The sequence below is a fragment of the Oryctolagus cuniculus genome, chromosome 4 (assembly GCF_964237555.1).
Source record: "Oryctolagus cuniculus chromosome 4, mOryCun1.1, whole genome shotgun sequence".
NCBI classification, from domain to species: domain Eukaryota; kingdom Metazoa; phylum Chordata; class Mammalia; order Lagomorpha; family Leporidae; genus Oryctolagus; species Oryctolagus cuniculus.
In genome coordinates this window covers 151880540-151897798 of record NC_091435.1, presented here as the reverse complement: position 1 = coordinate 151897798, position 17259 = coordinate 151880540, and the positions used below count along the sequence as shown (strand labels likewise).

The 17259-nt window shown below is 57.7% G+C and overlaps 3 protein-coding genes across 7 annotated transcripts in view; 2 read left to right on the top strand and 1 right to left on the bottom strand.

The window, feature by feature from the left end:
• Positions 1-9394, top strand: part of RFTN1 (raftlin, lipid raft linker 1) — a 233501-nt gene extending 224107 nt beyond the window's left edge. For both annotated transcript variants that reach the window (XM_002716182.5, XM_051818491.2), the window contains exons 8-10: positions 878-981; positions 2908-2989; positions 8163-9394. In XM_002716182.5, the coding sequence (XP_002716228.1) occupies positions 878-981; positions 2908-2989; positions 8163-8537 (561 nt within the window). In that variant the 3' untranslated portion in view covers positions 8538-9394. The remainder of the gene's footprint in view (positions 1-877; positions 982-2907; positions 2990-8162) is intronic.
• Positions 1-17259, bottom strand: part of OXNAD1 (oxidoreductase NAD binding domain containing 1) — an 86311-nt gene that overhangs the window by 13485 nt on the left and 55567 nt on the right. Inside the window, exon 9 of one of the 4 annotated variants that reach the window (XR_007908699.2) lies at positions 10277-10984. The exons of the other annotated variants lie outside the window; for them this stretch is intronic. The gene's annotated coding sequence lies outside the window, so the exon portion shown is untranslated. Of the gene's footprint in view, positions 1-10276; positions 10985-17259 lie in introns of those variants that run through there. 4 annotated transcript variants of the gene reach the window in all.
• LOC100345774 (small ribosomal subunit protein eS19) lies at positions 10981-16614 on the top strand. The gene has a single exon (XM_070072841.1). It carries the CDS (start codon positions 16124-16126, stop codon positions 16559-16561), a length of 438 nt encoding a protein of 145 aa, XP_069928942.1. The 5' UTR covers positions 10981-16123; the 3' UTR covers positions 16562-16614.

Below are 17259 nucleotides of genomic sequence, written 5' to 3'. Positions count from 1 at the left end.
TCATTTGAGACCTTTCAGAGAGGCTGGGTGGTGGACCCCTCCCATCTCCTCTAGTTCCCTAGCCCGGGGCGGCCCCGTGATCTGGTTCTGCCCCGCAGCGGTTGCCTGTCCCCACGCAGACGAACAGCCTCTCCCACTGCAGATGGTCCCTGCCCTGTGCGGCACCCAGGCTGCCTTCGAGTTGAGCCCACCTGGCTCGGGGTCCTGGGGCCAGCTCCATCTGCTCACGCACGTGCTGGAGTCCAGAGTGCCCCCCCCACAGACTCCCTGTGAGGTCTCTGCTCACCCCTTACCCCCTTCCCCAGCCCAGGGAGCCAGCTTGTCCGTGGCCGGGGCCGGGTGACTCAGCACCTCTTTGGGGCAAAGGAATTGTGCTTCTTCAGTGGTGCTTACAAGGCTTTTGTCCAGATGAGAATGAAACATTGTGGCGCCGGCGGCCTGTGTGAGCACCGGTTCAAGTCCTGGCTGCTCCACTTCCGATCCAACTCCCTACTAATGCTCCTGGGAAGGCAGCAGAAGATGGCCCAGGAGCTTGGGCCCCTGCCACCCTCGTGGGAACCCCAGTTGGGAGTTCCAAGCTCCTGGCTTCTGCTTGGCTCAGCTCTGGCCATTGTAGCCATTTGGGGAGTGAACCAGTGGATGGAAGACCTCTCTCTCTCTCCCTTCCTCCCTCTCTCTCCTTCCCTCTTTTTCTCTGTCATTCTGCCTTTGGAATAAATAACTACATCTTTTTTTCAGAAGAGAATAAAACACGGTGAATGCATTAATCTTCTGAGGCTAACTCCCTGCCGGCCACACTGATGGAATCTGGCCCAGGGGCACCTTTTTGGGGCTGGGGGAGGGAGCGGGTCCTGATAGCAGCCTTTTCTCCCCTCAGGGCGTTGAGGTGCAGACGGACTACGTGCCCCTGCTGAACTCGCTGGCGGCCTACGGCTGGCAGCTCACCTGTGTGCTGCCAACGCCCGTCATCAAGACCACCAGGTAACGGCAATGATTGTCCCCGCGAGCGCTGGACGCTTGCTCTGCGCCGGGCACTGCTCCTGATAAGCGCTGCAGGCCGCGGCCGCCTGGTTGTCCCCTCCAGGGCTGGTCGCTCGCCCAAGCTCTGGAGAGTGGGCAGAGCTGAGGCCCTGCCTGCTTCACCGCCATGCAGAACACCCGTGAGTCACGGGGCCCCGGGGCCCCTGGGTGCCTCCAGCACCCAGTGTGTGTCCTGTGCCAGGCGAGGTGGGCACTAAAGCCTCACTCATTCCCCAGAAGAAACAAGAGTCCCATGAGCTGGACTTCATAACAATTAAACTCATCTTACAGTGAGGCCCGTGAGGCCAAGGTTGAGGGGCTTGCCGTGGTCCCAGCGCTGATCAGTAGGTAGTATGGCGAGGCAGCCTGGTCCCGCGTGGCCTTCCTCGCAGCTGAACATCCTTGGCTGTTTGTCCCTTGAGCCTGGTTGTAGCCAGCCCTAAAAGGCCGTCCACCTGTGTTTGAGGTTTGCTCCCTTATTTAGTCTCCTAATTCCCCTGTGGGGCTCTAAGCATAAATATGATTCCCATTTTACAGGTGAGTAAACTGAGGTTTGGTCCCATCCAGCTATCAAGTGGCACAACCTGGGCGTAGGACCTTAAGGGTGCAGAGTTGGGCACTTCTCCCTGGCCACCTCCCCACTGACCTAATAGGGGTGCCCACTCCCATGGCCCTCAGGTTACCACCTCCTCCAAGGCCCACTGCACACTCGCCACTGCAGGGGAACGGGCAGCGTGAGGCAAGGCTGGTGATCCAGGTGACGGAAGTAGAGAATGACGGGGACAATCGAAGCCTTTCCTGGCTCCTGTGGACCCTCCCCGTGTCTGCCTCCTGCCCCTGGATCACGTGGGCCTGTGCACCTGCAGCAGCGAGTCTGGCTGCCCCGTGGCCCCTGGGAGCTGCCGTCCTACCTAGTGCAGCCCAGTGAGCAGAACTCAGAAGTCCCACCCGAGTGTGCCACTGGCCCCCTGTGATAATTGTCATGCGATAAAGTTCTCTGAGTGTCCAGAGGCCGGGACCCGCGCTGGGAGCGTGTGGGGGAGAAGCCCCGGCTGGTCTCGGACAGCCACACTTGCAGGAGGATGCTCCTGAATCCGTACCCAGTGCGCCTTGAGCCCTCCTGGTGGAGCAGAGAGTGTGTGGACCAGGACGCTGGTGTTCACATCCTAACTGTGCCGTGAGAGCCTGCTCCTGCCCCAAGCTCGGTGTGTAAGAGCCCGGGCTGGCAGCTGGCACAGAATCGGTGCCGAGTAGATGGTAGCCCTCGCCTCCTTTGTAGTACTGTCGCCAGGGCCCAGGGGACCGTGCCAAATGGATTTCAGAAAGTCGCTGGGAGGCTGGTGGCGGGGAGAAAGTGCCGGTTACCTGTCTCATTAATGTGAACTCACTGCTGGGCAACTGGGCCCATCATCTCACTGCTGGCCTGGTACAGCACCATGGGCGACCACCTACACGACCCCCCACCCCCGCCTCCACGGCTGAGACCCTGGGTCCGCCTTGCCTCTGCCCCCCGCCAGTTGTGTCATGGCTGGGGGTACTGAGCTCATGGTCCCCATCTGCCCCCCATGCCGCACGTCATCACCAAGGACAGACTGGGAAGAGGCCCCACCCCTTTGAGACTCCCCGCAGTGGCCATGGTGCCCTCCCGGGCCAAGGTGCCAGTGGGCGCTTCAACAAGTCCGGGCAGCTCCCAGCTCGGGAGGCGACTCTGCAGGGGATGCCCACAAGGCCAAGGCCACCACCTCTGGAAGCTGGGCTGGGGCGTGGAGCCGGGGCGCCTCTTGGTGCAGCCTGCCTTGTGGTGGGAGGTCTCCACGGCCGTGTCTGTCTCAGGTGTGGGGTTCCTCTGGGGCCAGTGGGACTCACTCTCGGTGCCGTGTGTTCCAGGGAGGGCAGCGTGTCCACCAAGCAGATCGTCTTTCTCCAGAGGCCCTGTCTACCTCAGAAAATCAAGAAGAAGGAGTCAAAGGTAAGAGGCCTTGGCTTCCGCGGGCGGGGCCTCACTGACTCGTAAGGGCCCCCAAAGCTGAGGATCTCGCAGCCAGGCCCGAGTCATGCCTGAGGCTGTTGGAACAGGGTATCTGGGGCACTAGGGGGCCTCGTCTCCAGCCCCTTGCTGGGCAGGCTGGAGGGAGGCAGGGGCTCTGCCGCATGCCCCCTGCCCCTGTGCGCATGTCCTGTGTGCCCCCGGACCCAAAGTAGTAGATGCACGGTGCCTGCTGCATCGGGCCAGGCCGAGGTGGCTTGAGCCTGGGCCGGCTTCTCTGTACCTTGGTCTCAGGACGAGCCTGCCGGAGCTCTGACCTGCCCGTTGGATACCCTTCGGACATGCGGAGTTTGTTGAGCTCAGCAGGGAGATCCTGACATATCCATCCAGGCAAAGGCCTCCGAGTGTGGAGAGAGGCCGGCCCTGGCCTGCGGCAGCGAGCCCTCGGGACCCCCGCGTGGACCTCCCGTGGGCCGACTCTGGACACAGACGGGGGCTGTCCCGAGGCTGAGCTGCGGGTGCTCCGCTTGTACCAGGTGTTTCCCATGCTTTGCAGCCAGTGGGTGCTTTCCTGGGCTGTCTCATGACGAGGCCAGGGAGTCACGTGGCCGTCAGGGAGCGCCTGTGTCCAGCTTGCTCTGTGCAGTGCGCCTGAGCCGCCTGCTCCCGGTGCTCGGAGCCTTGCCCACGTTCCCCACTCACAGATCCTTGTGTTCTAATGATGAGGGGGTCCTCGGTGGGAGCATCTCGGGGACAAGCAGCCTGGAGCAGGGGACAGTCTCTCTGCAGGCTGTGAGGTCACCATGTGGCAGGTGACAGCCGTGGTGGGCCCGAGGCAGCTGCGTCTGCCACAGACCCCCCTCTGTGGCTGGTCGGCCATCCACAGAGTGACAGTGGATGGACATGCAATACGCGTGAGGTCCCTGGCAGGCACTGGAGGAAATCCAGGCTTGGCGCTTGAGAGAGGGACACGGTGCCGCCGTCCCCGCCGGGTTCAGGCGTGCAGGGCCGGCACGGTCGCAGGGCTTACAGGGCAGGGAGGTCCTGGCACCGGGGGCCGTGAAGGCAGCGGAAGCTGGAGCAGGCAGGAATGACAGGGGCGGCGCTTTCAAAGCTGCCGTAAGAGGGCAGAGCCAGCCAGAGGGGATGGAGTCCCCCCCCCCCGGCTTTTTTTTTTTTCCTAGTAGCTTCCCAGCCTGGGGGTTTCCTTCTCCTGGAATGGCCTGCCAGAGTCCATGTTCAAGTTCCCATGGAGTTCTGTAAAAACACTAAGTGGGCCGGCGCCGTGGCTCACTAGGCTAATCCTCCGCCTTGCGGCGCCGGCACACCGGGTTCTAGTCCCGGTTAGGGTGCCAGATTCTGTCCTGGTTGCCCCTCTTCCAGGCCAGCTCTCTGCTGTGGCCAGGGAGTGCAGTGGAGGATGGCCCAAGTGCTTGGGCCCTGCACCCCATGGGAGACCAGGAGAAGCACCTGGCTCCTGCCATCGGATCGGCGCTGTGCGCTGGCCGCAGCACGCCAGCCGCGGCGGCTATTGGAGGGTGAACCAACGGCAAAGGAAGACCTTTCTCTCTGTCTCTCTTTCTCACTGTCCACTCTGCCTGTCAAAAAAAAAAGAAAGAAAGAAAGAAAGAAAGAAAGAAAGAACTAAAGAGACTGGTATCGTGTGCAAACAGGAACAGACTTTATTGAAGAGTGAGGGAATAAACACGCATTCATGTGGGGGGGGCGCCCCACACAGAGAAATACCCAACATGAGTGGGCCAAAGAGCTGCCCATACACAAGAGAAAAAGCCCGAAAATGGTACCTTCAAGAGAGCGCAGGAGATGCACGCCTAAGTGCATTCTGGGTGGAAAAAGACCTCCCTTGCACCTGCCCCCTCTTTTTGTAAGGAAAGGCATGGTGCCCGGGGGTGGGGGGATCTGAGCGTGCACCTTGGTCCTGGATGCAACAGGTGCATCCTGGGAAAGTAGACGTATCAAACTGACAGTTAAAGAGCTAGGGTGACATTGCAGGGGTACACGAACTCCAGCTCGCCTGCACGTAACTGCCTACCTCCGCCTCGTCACCAGGACCGACCTGGAATGACGGAGGTGCTTGACAGCTATTTGTTGAATCAGCGAGTGAGGAATCAGACGTCTAAGCCTGGGACGCTGGCACTCGGCCTGGCATTGCCGTTTAAGGAGAGACATTGTTAAGTCTGGCCACCAAGGACGCGGAGTATCCAGAATTCTTTGATCAGCAGAACAGACAAAATCCTCCAGTCTCTGGCAGCATTTAGGGACACCTGTTTCCCGTGTATACATGAGGTGTATATGCGTGTGGTCTTCAGAGCAGGTATTAAGCACCTGCCCAGGGGACAGTGGTGTCCACAGGGAGAAGTCCTCCTTCCACTGCAGCACTGTGGAGGGCAGGCTACATCCCGCGACCTTGGCTGCCACGGCTGGGCACCAAGGCAGAGGTCTTGCCGTTGGCACAGTTCTTTCTAAGTCAGGCGGCTGGTCGGGTTTGGTGGCTCATGCCAAGTTCCCCAACTCGGCGTAGCCTGAGTCATCCGGGACTTGCTGGCTGGGCTCAGACTCTCCCGGTGCAGGATACGCGCCCCAGGCTGGACCTCCCCACAGAGGCTCAGCCTTGAACAGCAGGTGCAGTCCTGGGGGCCGCGTTCCCAGCCTCTCCTCTCTGCCTCTGCGGAGTCGAGAGCCTCAGGATCTGGAACAGTTCTCGTTGTTTCTTAGAGACAGGACCGTCCCCAGCTGGAAGGAGGCGGTGAGCCCTGTGTGTGCAGGGAGACCGGTGTGGAGATGGCAGGGGCGAGGCTGGCAGAGCTGGGGCTGGGGGAGGCAGGGGGCGAAGGAGCCGCTGTTTTTTCCCAGCTGTGTCTCAAATGCTGAACTCCGCCCTGGTGTTTTTCTGACTATTTCAGAGTGTGTTGCCCGGGCCCACGGTGTGGGCATCACCCGGGAGCTTGGCCAAGATGCAGTGTCCCAGGTGGCCCCAGGCCCACAGAAGTCAGCAGCTCCAGGAGGGGTGGGGATGGCTGATGCTGAAGCCCATGCAAGGCCCAGAGCCGGATTTTTCCTTAAGAGTCTGGGCCCTTTATAAATTGATTATTTTTAAATGGGTCTGTCGGGGAACCTTTGGTGTAGAATTTGTTTTGTCTTTAAAGAGGTTTTTAAAAAATGTATTAGAAAGAGTTACAGAGAGACAGAGAGCTCTTCCATCCACTGATTTCAGTCCCCAAGTGGCCACAATGGCCAGGGCTGGGCCAGGCTGAAGCTGGGAGCCTGGACCTCCACCTGGGTCTCTGGGCCGTCTTATGCTGCTTTCCCAGGCGCATTAGCAGGGAGCTGGACTGGACGTGGATCAGCTGGGACACAAGCCGGTGTCTGTATGGGATGCTGACTATGCAGGCGCTACGCCACAGCGCTGGCCCCTAGAGTCTGTTTTTAGTAAGCCAAACTGGCATATCTTTAAGGCCATTAAATCTGGACTTCCATTAGCCACTCAGCCTAAGAGGCCGTCCTATGGGCTTCCTGTCCTCACGGCTTCTGGGGTGAGAACTGACACCTGCTACCCAGGACTAGGAGCTGGAGAGAGAGTGTAAAGGTTGAGACATTTGTCTGAATTTCAGCTCTGCTGTTTCTTAGCTGTGTGACTTTGGGCAAGTAACGCAACCTCTCTGAACCTCCCCATGCTCATCTTTAGAGTGTTGCTAAGGATACCTACTGAGAGTCTTGCTTTGGGAATTCAGGAGAATCTGACAGCCCACCACAGTGTAGGACACACAGTGGGTGCCTCATTCTCAGGCAGTCTGCTCCAGCTCTTCCCGGGTGATACTGTGGCCCCTGCGTTCTGGCCTCAGCCTCCTCCCTGCTCTGTGAGAAGGGAGGAAAAAGGAAAGCTGAGTGGATCCTCCCTGGAGCCGCCAGTGAGGACTGTGGGGGCCCACGCAGCACCAGGAGTCACTGGGCTCATCCACGACCCCATCTGAGGACACAGAACACAGTGCCGGTTCTGAGTGCATTCGGCATGGCAGATTTTTCTGTGGTGACTCCAAAGCAGATGTGTCCCACCCAGCTCAGTGCCGACAGTCCCCAGGCGTTGCTAGGACAAGTATGCCATCTTTTGCTGCTTTCCCAGGCCATAGCAGAGAGCTGGATTGGAAGAGGAGCAGCCGGGACTCGAACCGGCGTCCATTACGGGATGCTCGTGCTGCAGGCTGGGGCTTGTGCCACAGTGCTGGGCCCCGGGTCTGGCACTTTTGGAAGCGCCCCCAGCAGCTCCCTGAAGGGGGCGCTGTTTGCATCGCTCAGTGTAGGTGGGACCCAGTGGGTGTGCACCCAGTCGGGTAGCCATGTGTCCTGGGGATGGCAGTCGGGACCCAGCATCGCATGGCCTGAGTCTGTTGTGCTGAGGTCAGCGCCGGGCAGTGCTGGCTGAAGCAGGTGCTTGGGGAGGCAGGGGAGGTGGTGTGGATGAGCCCTCACCTGGCCTGCAGAGCGTGTCCGCTCCTGGGACCTCAGAGCTCGGGTGGCACAGGCTCCAGCCACGCCCAGAGGCTATGTTAAATCCCAGCCTCAACACTGATGTCTGCGATGGCCAGCACTCAGCTAGGAACACCAAAAGCTCCCAGCTCCAGCCCAGACGGACAGCCTAGGAACCGAAGGCTCCCTCCACTTCTCGTGGCATCCCAGAACCTCTGATGTTCAAGTACCCACTGGGTGGAACCAGTGTGGTGCCAGTGCGGGGAAAGGGGGCGAGCGAGCCTGTGTGCACTGCGGGTCTCTGAGAAGGGTGGCGTCTGGCAACGTGGATGGGACCTGGGTTCTTGCTCAGTTCCGCAGTGGCTGCGGGGCCCGGGTCTCCCCTGTCACGTGGGCAGTGCTTGGTTGCAGCTGGAGCTCCGTGGGAAGCAGCCTCTCAGAGCCTGGTGGAGGAAGCGCCCCCACCCACCCCCCGCCCCATGGGTCAGCCATTGATTGTGGGTCGCTCTAGTCAGGCAGTGCGACCCTCGGCACCGAGGTGGCCGGCTGAGGGCTGGTGGGGCTGGTGTCTGGGCCGTGACTCGGGCGCATACCCGGGGTGCTGGGTCCGGGTGTGGCCCGGGCAGTCCCAGAGGCCGCCTCGCTCACCCCCTCCCCTCTTGACTTGCAGTTCCAGTGGCGATTCTCCCGAGACGAAGGGCACGGCCGGCAGCTGCGGAGGTCCAAAGGGAGACTGGGAACCAAGGACAAACGGCAGGCGGGAGAAACCGACAAGACGACAGAAGATCCATTTTCCAAAGCCGGAGACGCGGCAAACTGCGTGGCGGGCCCGCGGCAGGACGAGCGCGCGCCTGAGCAGATGAGGGTCCCGGGCCAAGAGGTGGAGGGAGGCAGGCTGCCCGCTGCGGGCCGGCCGGGGACAGGGGAGGCAGTGCAGAACGGCCCCGCTGGCCACAGCAGGGCCTCGGTGGGTGGCTGTGCTGGGCACCCTGATGCAGGTGCCGAGGTGGCCGCCGCAGGGCCCGAGACGGCGGAGGAACACTGAGTGCGGGGCGTCTCTGCTGCAGCCGGCCAACCTGGCCCACGAGGCTCACAGCCGGTGTAGCTGTGTGCCCTGGCGTGCTGTTACCCTGTGGCTTGGCCCGGCCCGCCAGGGCTGCGTCCCTGCCAGCGCTGGTCTCTGCGCATCCGTTCAGAAAGTGTCTTAACAGCCCGCGTGGCGGCGCAAGAGGTCAGCTGGTTTGTTCCCAGCCCGGGCTCCTCCCGCGGGAGGGTCTGGACCACCCAGTGCCTGTGTGTCCCCCACAGGGCCAAGTCCGTGCACATCCCTGGCTACAGAGCAAGGCTGCCCCCCCATCCTGCGGGGGGAGGCAGTGCCTGTCCCCTGCTGCTTCCCACAGCTACCTGATGACTTTTAAGCACCCTGGAGCCTCGAACCCCCTCAGGCGCTGCTGCTTTGCGAAGGACATGACGCTGGGGAGAGGAGGCGCCCAGCCGCCCGGCTTTTCTCGAAGTAGTCCTGTAGATACTGGTGATGTGCAGATGAAGAGGTGATTGTGTGTGCGCCTGCTCCTGCGGGGCGATCGGGAGAGCATTCTGTGTATTAATGCCAAAAACATTTTTAAAGGTTTTGTATTCAGCGCATCCTAGGAACACAATTTCAGGGCATCCAGCCGGGGTGCCTGCCTGTGCTATTTTAATCGGTGTTATCGTTGGCCAAGTTGTTCCCCACGTAACCGTGTCTGTCATGTGTTGATATTGTCCAGAGAGTACCGTGAAGGCTTTGAGTAGACGCATCTGGCACACCCTGGGGAGAACGCCTGTTTGTCTTGACTAAAACAGCATCCTGTTTCTTCTCCTCCTTGTTTAGTTACTTAAAGCAATAAATCATCAGTGAGTTTAGTGCCTCGTGTGTGATGAGTGTTTACTGTGCCACGACACACAGCCCTGGCCTGATGAGCAGACTCCGCCCCCGATCCCGGGCGCTGTTGGTGAGCTCCGAGTCCTGGCAGCTGCAGGACTCTGCGAGGCTGTGGAGCCCCTGAGTGAGCTGTGCGAAGTAGAATTCGGATGCCACCAGGGATATCTTGGCAGATATCTCTTTAAAAAAATACGCCAGGGGCAGGTGTTGGGATGCCCACACCCCGTACAGCGCCTTAACTCCAGTCCCGCCTCGCTTCTCATCCAGTTCCCTAACACGCACCCTGGGGGCAGCAGGGGATGGCTCAAGTAATTGGGTCCCTGCCTCCCAGGTGGGAGACCAGGATGGGGTTCTCGCTCCTGACTTCAGCCTGGCCCAGCCCGGACTCTGGCTGGTATTCAGGGAGATAATCATTGGATGCAGGATTTATCATTTTTTAAACATGATTTTATTTATTTATTTGAGAGGGAGAGACAGAAAGGTCTTCCATCCACTGGCTCATTCTTCAAGTGGCCGCAAAGGCCAGAGCTGGGCCAGTCTGAAGGCAAGAACTCCTTCTGGGTCTCCCACTCGGGTGCAGGGGCCCAAGGACTTGGGCCATCTTCCACTGCTTTCCTAGGCCACAGCAGAGAGCTGGATCAGAAGAGGGGCAGCCAGGACATGAACTGGCATCCGTAGGGGATGCTGGCGTTGCAGGCGGAGGCTCAGCCTACTATGCCGCAGCGCCAGCCCCCATCACCCTTTTTAAACAAACAAAAACAACCCACAAAACTTAAAAAAAATGTGTTCATCGACAATAGCAGGAAAAGTAGTGTATACAACCCCAGCTGGAGGAGCTTACACCCCTCCACTTGGGGCACAGTTTTCAATAACTGCCATTTACACTGGTTTTATTTGCTGTAGGGAAAAAAGCTTACAGGTGACTGTAGCTGATGCGCATCCCTCAGGGAATCTGGCCATAGTCTCAGTCTAACATTCCTGAAGGTCTTGTTTTTTGTTTTTGTTTTTTTTTTTTCTTCCTTGCTTCTCTGCACCCCTGGAGATTCTAGCAAAATATCAGGCCATGGTGGAGGTTCTCAAATTAGCTGCCCCTTGGAGTCACTGAGGGAAGCTTCAAAAAAATTCTAATGCCCAAGGTCCTACCCGCAGAGCCTGTGAAGGAATGAGGAGTGACCAGGCGTCAGGACTTGTTTCTTTTGAGAGGTGTGGGGGTAGGGAAGGGAGGGCAGAGCGCCCTTCTGCTGCTCACTCCCTGATGCCTGCAGTGGCCGGGAGCCAGGAATTCAGCCCAGGTCTTGGCCATGTGAACAGCAGGAACCAAAATGATTGAAGCCATCATGTGCTGCCTCCCAGGGTGTGCGTTAGCAGGAAGCTGGAGTCGGGCGCCAGAGCCCAGGCTCTTCAGTGTGGGCTGCGGGCATCTTAGCTGGAGCCTTAGTCGCCTAGATCCAGCTCCACTACGTACATAAGCGCCGGGGTCTCAAAGCCACAGGGACATTCCAAGGGACGGCCAGTCTGGAGAACCACTAGCCATCGGACTCTCCTTTAGGAGTGGAATCACAGCTTGTTCCCTGTGAAAAGAGGTACCATTTACAAGTAGCAGATAATCAAGGACCTAAAACCCAATCCCAGTATCTTTCATGTGCATTGAAAAAAGGGTTTATTTTTATTTATTTGAAAAGCAGAATGACAGGCAGAGACAGATCTCCCATCCTGTGGTTCACTCTCCAAATCTCTCCAGCTGGGCCGGGCCCGAGCCAGGGCTCAGCTGGGTGGCAGGGACTCAGCGTGGGAGCCATCGCCTGCGGACTCCCAGATGCCTTAGCAGGAAGCTGGCTGAGAGCAGAGGTGGCAGCGGGACTTGATGCCAGGTGCTTGGATATGGGGTGTGGGTGTCCCAAGCCGTGGCTTGACCCGCTGCACGACAACACCTACCCTTGAGTGTGCATTTCTAGTGTGCACTACTGTGATTAGCCCATAGTGGAAAAAGCCTTTGTTTGCACTGACGAGGCCCCAATAAGCAGTACAACCTGCAAAGACTTGCAGTGTTTGGCAGGAGGCAACTTGTGTGCGTGGGAGACAATCTTTGGGGCTGCAGCTGTCACAGAGTGGCAGTGCCAGGAGCGAGGAATGCTGGGGCTGATGGCGCCGGGGAAGCTGTGGCTGAGTTCCCATTCCCCCTAGGAGAGCATCTTCACCTCCAAAGCTCAGGAGAGAACAGTGGGCGGGGCTTAGCATCACTCACTGAGCACGAGGGGAGGGGGAGGCCTCATCACATCAAAGGCAGGTGATGCTTCCGAGGGCACACAGCCACGCCACAAGGTCACAGAACTGACATATGGAGAGCCTGCGGAGGCCTATGTCAGTGAAGCAGTATTGCTGACTGACGCCGGGCTCGGTGCAGTGGAAAAGCCTGGTGGGTCTTTGGAATTGGACGGAGCCAGTTAGGACACGAACTGTACACGGTCTACTCGTACGGCTTCAGACTCATCTCTCCACATCGCCTGGCACCAGTCTCAGGTGTGGACTGGAGTTAACGGCAGGCGCCTCGTCAGGTTATTGTGGATGGGTGTGTGACGGGATCATCAGCGGGTTAAGCCACCGCTTGGACGCCTGGATCCCATAGCAGAGGGCCTGGGGATTGAGTCCCGGCTCCTGCTAATGCGCACCCTGGGAAGCAGCAGTTAACGGCCCAAGTGCTTTGGTTCCTGCCAGCCATGTGGAAAACCAGGATGGAGCTCCTGGCTTCAGCCTATCGTGGACATTTGGGGCGTGACCTAGCAGAAACATTTCTGTGGGTAGTGAGAAGACACAGGTAGAGTGCCTGGCCCGCGGCCAGCACTCGGGTAGCAGTGAGTCACGAGTGGACGCCTGGCGGTGCTCGCCAACACCGGGCTTCTGCAGTGCCTGCCCACCTGTGGCTTGAGGCCAAGGGGCCCGAGCAGATGTGCTGGAAGCCACTTCTGGACCTGACCTGCGCCTCCAGCAGCCTCGGGGTGGGAAGATGGAGCGTGACAGGGGTGTTAAGCCTGTGCTGTGCTGTGCCAGAGGCGTGCAGGTGTATCTGTTCACGGGCCGCAGAACAGCCCATCTTAACTACACACTACAGTGACACTTGGGGGGTCTTCCTTTCCTCAGTACGGGTCTCTACGGAACACCAAGGCAGAGTTGAGCTGAATCCGCGTCTGTTTTTTCCAGCCTCCAAACTGATCACACTTCACCTGGGTTGACGACGCTTGATGGGAGCAGCTTCAAGGAAAAACGGAACTGAACAAAGCCCCAGCTTGTTCTGAATTACTTCTTATGAAATGCACTTTGTCAGTCTCTCGGCATCTTTACTCGTGGCCTGATCTAAACCAGAGACTGTCTGGGGAGGACAGCTCTGGCTGTGGCGGTGCCTGTCGGGAGGGAATCTCGCCACTCCGGCAGCCCTGCCAAGCTGAGCCACACCCAGCGCAGGGGCACCGCGCTGCTCTGCTGGGCTCGGGGGACGCTGTGAAAGGGTTGGCAGGGGAAAGGATGAGGAGGGTGGGCGTGCAGGTGCAGCCGGAAGTTCAGCACCACCTGCTGGTTGCCGCTGCGGGCCCTGAAGGCAGTGCTGGGAGGCCCTGTGCACGCAGGGCACGGCAGGCCTCCGGTGAGTGGCTCCAGCCCCTTGCATGGACCTGACACAAGGACGGATGCAGCTCTCAGGATCGCCTGCGTAACCTGTACCTGGCTCCCAGAGATTGGAACAGGGAAGACTGGAGCCCTGAGATAGAGGACAAGACCCAACAAGCCTCGCTGGGATTTCTCAGTTGGCTGTCGCCTGCTTCTGTGACCACAGCGAGCACGAACCCCAGAGCTGCAGACTGTCAGCTCTCTGAACCCCGCCCTTGCTTCCCTGAGGCCCGGCCCCGCCCTCTGGCCGAGGCAGCCGGCTGCTGTTTACGTGGGCTCCAAGGATGGAGCGTTTACCACACAGACATTTTTAAAATTCCTAAACCACTGTGCTGGAGCTGAAGACAGCAGCATGTAGGGGCTTGGGAACCCTGGTGGGTATTCTGGTGTTTGTGTAAGAGGACGGGTGACCACTGGTCAGTTTCAAGTGGGGAAACAACGTCGGATTTGCATCTCAGAAGGCTGTCTCTCTGCTGAGTGAGAATGGTGTGCGTAGGCCCAGGGAGAGCACATGGACGGACCGAGCAGCCCATGCTGTAGCGCAGGTGGGGGGTGCTGGTGGCCTGCACCATAGACAAGGGCACGGACATCCCGAGAGCGGCCTGGGTGCAGCTCCACGTGGACCCTGGAAGAGGCTGGGGAGTACGGGAGGTGCCGGCGCTCCCCGCCTTCCAGGATCAGATGAGCACCGTCCTGAGCAGAGGCATTCCTCGGTGTGACAAGCATGCCAGTGACGCTGCTGCTGCCCGAGCTTTTCTGGAACCTACCACGCGTTCGTCTTCAAGGCTACAGTGGCTGGTTCAACACCCGCCAGCAGAGTCGCTCAAATGGAAGTTTCAGTACCTTCCTCGTGACCAGGTGCACGGTCTGTAATCCTTGGAAGTAGAGGAGTCTGAGACACAGCAGGCGGTGGGCAGGTGCCTCAGAAAGCAGGGCAGTGAGGACCGTCTTGGGCGTGAGGGGTAAAGCCTGAGTTTGGCCCCCAAATGACTTTTAATGGTGACTCAGTTACAGCCACGCTGTTAGCCAGGAGCCACTAGGGAACCACTCTGGCTGCCAACTGCGGGGACTGCCATCTTGCAAATGAGATGAAGGGAGTCATTCATCCAGAGATGGTTTAAAACATGAGCCTGGGGCTGGCGTCGTGATGCTGCGACATCAGCATCCCATATGGGTGCCAGTTTAGGTCCCGGCTGCTCCATTTCCAATCCAGCTCCCTGCTAACGGCCTGGGAAAAGCAGTGGAAGAGCCCCTGCACCTGGAAGAAACTGACTCCTGGCTTCGCCTGGCCCAGCCCTGGCCAGTGCAGCCATCTGGAGAGTGAACCAGCAGATGGAAGATCTCTCTCTCTCTAACTCTGACTTTCAAATAAATAAGTCTTTAAAAAAATTAAAAAAGATCCCTTGAGAGCTGACTGGTGAATGGAGGCTTTCGCGCTATAACTGTGCAGTACAACAAACTTGTTATTTAAAGGTACTGTTAGTCACTAGCCATTACATCAAGCATGGATCTGGACTTTTCTCCCACCTCTAAACAAGGCTTCCCGATGGCAGGACACAGATCTCACCACTCGGGGGGATCGCGGCAATGCTTCCCGGGATGGAACTCTGTGAACTTTCAATCCTAAGCGCCCCCTACGCTGCTGATTCTTCAATGAAGAGAACAAAAGCCTTGTCAGAGAACCGTCAGCAAACTGGCCAGTGTTGGTCCACAGAAGCCTGAGGTTGTGCCTGTCCTAAACGCTTCCTTTTTATGAACCAGGAGCACCATCAGCCCGGCCCTGTCTCGGTCAAGTCCGCCTTACATCCCAGCAGGGAAGTGCTCTCCGTGTGTTTGCTATTTGCACTGATTCCACCGCTTCTCTGGGGCCCTGACTCCAGGATTCAGTCCGCACTACAGTCTACAAGTTGCCTACATCAAACCACACTTCTCCCTTGCTTCATTCCGTGCCAATTTTTTCTTCTGTCAACTCTGGAAATTGCAAACAGCAGTCACTGCAACAATGAATCAAATATTTGAAGACACTGCTTAGTCACCTCGCATCAGAATGGTCCATCCAGCTCCTCCTATCTCTAAGGCCACTTCTCCATCACTAATGGTGAAGCTAATTGGATCTTAGATGGCACAGGCCTACCACTGGGCACCAGGAAAGACGGGTGTGGGGGTAGGGTGGGGTGGAGGCAGGGAGTCGCAGCAGCAGGGTACAGAACGGGGATGGCTGAGGCCTCTCATTCCTGGCGCCATGTCCTTCTGACCACATGGCACAGACACCCAATCTGCCTCACTTTTTTGTTTTTCCTCCTGGCTTCTACAATCTCTAAGAACAAAGAGGCCATGTTGGGTAAAAGCGAAAGAGAACACCTTCTCACTTAGCTAGGATGTTCTGGAGATGGGAGCTTGGGTTAACTGAGTCTAAAGATGGAAGCAGACCCAACCCTGCAGTGAATTCTGGAACAAGCCTGGGTCTGAGAGCCAATGACGAGCAAAGTCCTCTAACAGGACAGGAGGAAAAACCAAGTTCTAGGGGCTGGTGCTCTGGCGCAGCGGGTTAAGCCACCATCTGCAGTGCCAACATTCCATACAGTCGCTAGTTCATGTCCTGGCTGCTCCATTTCCAATCCAGCTCCCTGCTAATGTGCCTGGGAAAGCAGTGAAGGATGACCCAAGTGCTTGGGCCCCTTCACCTATGTGGGAGACCCAGACGGAGCTCCTGGTTCCTGGTTTCAGCCTGGCCCAGCCCCGGATGAAAGACCTCTCTCTAACTTTGCCTTTCAAATAAAATAAATCTGTCACTCGCTCCAGCCACTTGACCTTGGGCAAGCCACTGTCATTTCTCATATTGGTAAAACAGGACAGAATCATTCAGTCTGACATAAATGTTATAGAACAATCTAATGAGAGAAAATAGTATTTATCAAGTGCCAGGTATTGCTATACTCAAGAACAGAGAACCAACACCCAGCCTACCACTGAGTTGAGGTTAACCTTGAGTTACTATTTTTCCTTTTTAATATTTACTTTCCCCTGGCTGGCAGCGCGGAGGCCGCACGATGCCTGGAGTCACCGTAAAGGACGTGAACCAGCAGGAGTTCGTCCGAGCTCTGGCCGCCTTCCTCAAAAAGTCCGGGAAGCTGAAGGTCCCCGAGTGGGTGGACACCGTCAAGCTGGCCAAGCACAAGGAGCTAGCCCCCTACGATGAGAACTGGTTCTACACGCGAGCCGCGTCCACAGCGCGGCACCTGTACCTGCGGGGCGGTGCTGGCGTCGGCTCCATGACCAAGATCTACGGGGGCCGGCAGAGGAACGGCGTCATGCCCAGCCACTTCAGCCGCGGCTCCAAGAGCGTGGCCCGCCGCGTCCTGCAGGCCCTGGAGGGGCTGAAGATGGTGGAAAAGGACCAGGACGGGGGCCGCAAACTGACACCTCAGGGACAAAGAGATCTGGACAGAATCGCTGGACAGGTGGCAGCTGCCAACAAGAAACATTAAAACAAGTGATGCTGGGTCAATAAATTGCCTCATTCGTAAAAAAAAAAAAAAAATATTTACTTATTAATTTGAAAGAGTTACAGAGAGAGAGGGAGAGATATAGAGTCAGAGCGAGTATCTGCCGTCCACTGGTTCACTCCCCAAGTGGCCGCAGCGGCGAGGGCCAAGCCAGGCAGAAGCCAGGAGCCTCATCCAGGTCTCCATGTGTGTGGCAGGCGCCTGAGCACTTGGCCATTTTCTGCTGCTTTTCCCAGGCCACGAGCAGGGAGCTGGATCGGAAGTAGAGCAGCCAGGACACAAACCAGCCCCTGTGTAAGATCTGGTGTCACAGGCAGAAGCTTTATCCGCTACGCCACAATGCTGGCCTCTCGAGTTATACCATTTTCCCATCACTTTCCTACCATATATCTGTGAAAATGAAGCTATATGGCTGTGTATCAGGATTTTTGTGTTTAACTGGGAAATTTAAAAAAAGATGATAAAAGAACAGAATATACTAAAAAGCTAGATTAACCAAGGGTGACATCAGAGTAGAACAAATCTGTAGATCTGTGGAACACGGTGGGAAAGAAAATCTACGTGTTGGTGGAAAGTAAACATGGGATAAAGGAAACACTTCAAACCATTAGGAGAAGTAAGTGATATTTGATAAATGGCGATGGGCAACTGGAGAGCTATATGGAGAAAATTCGATGTCC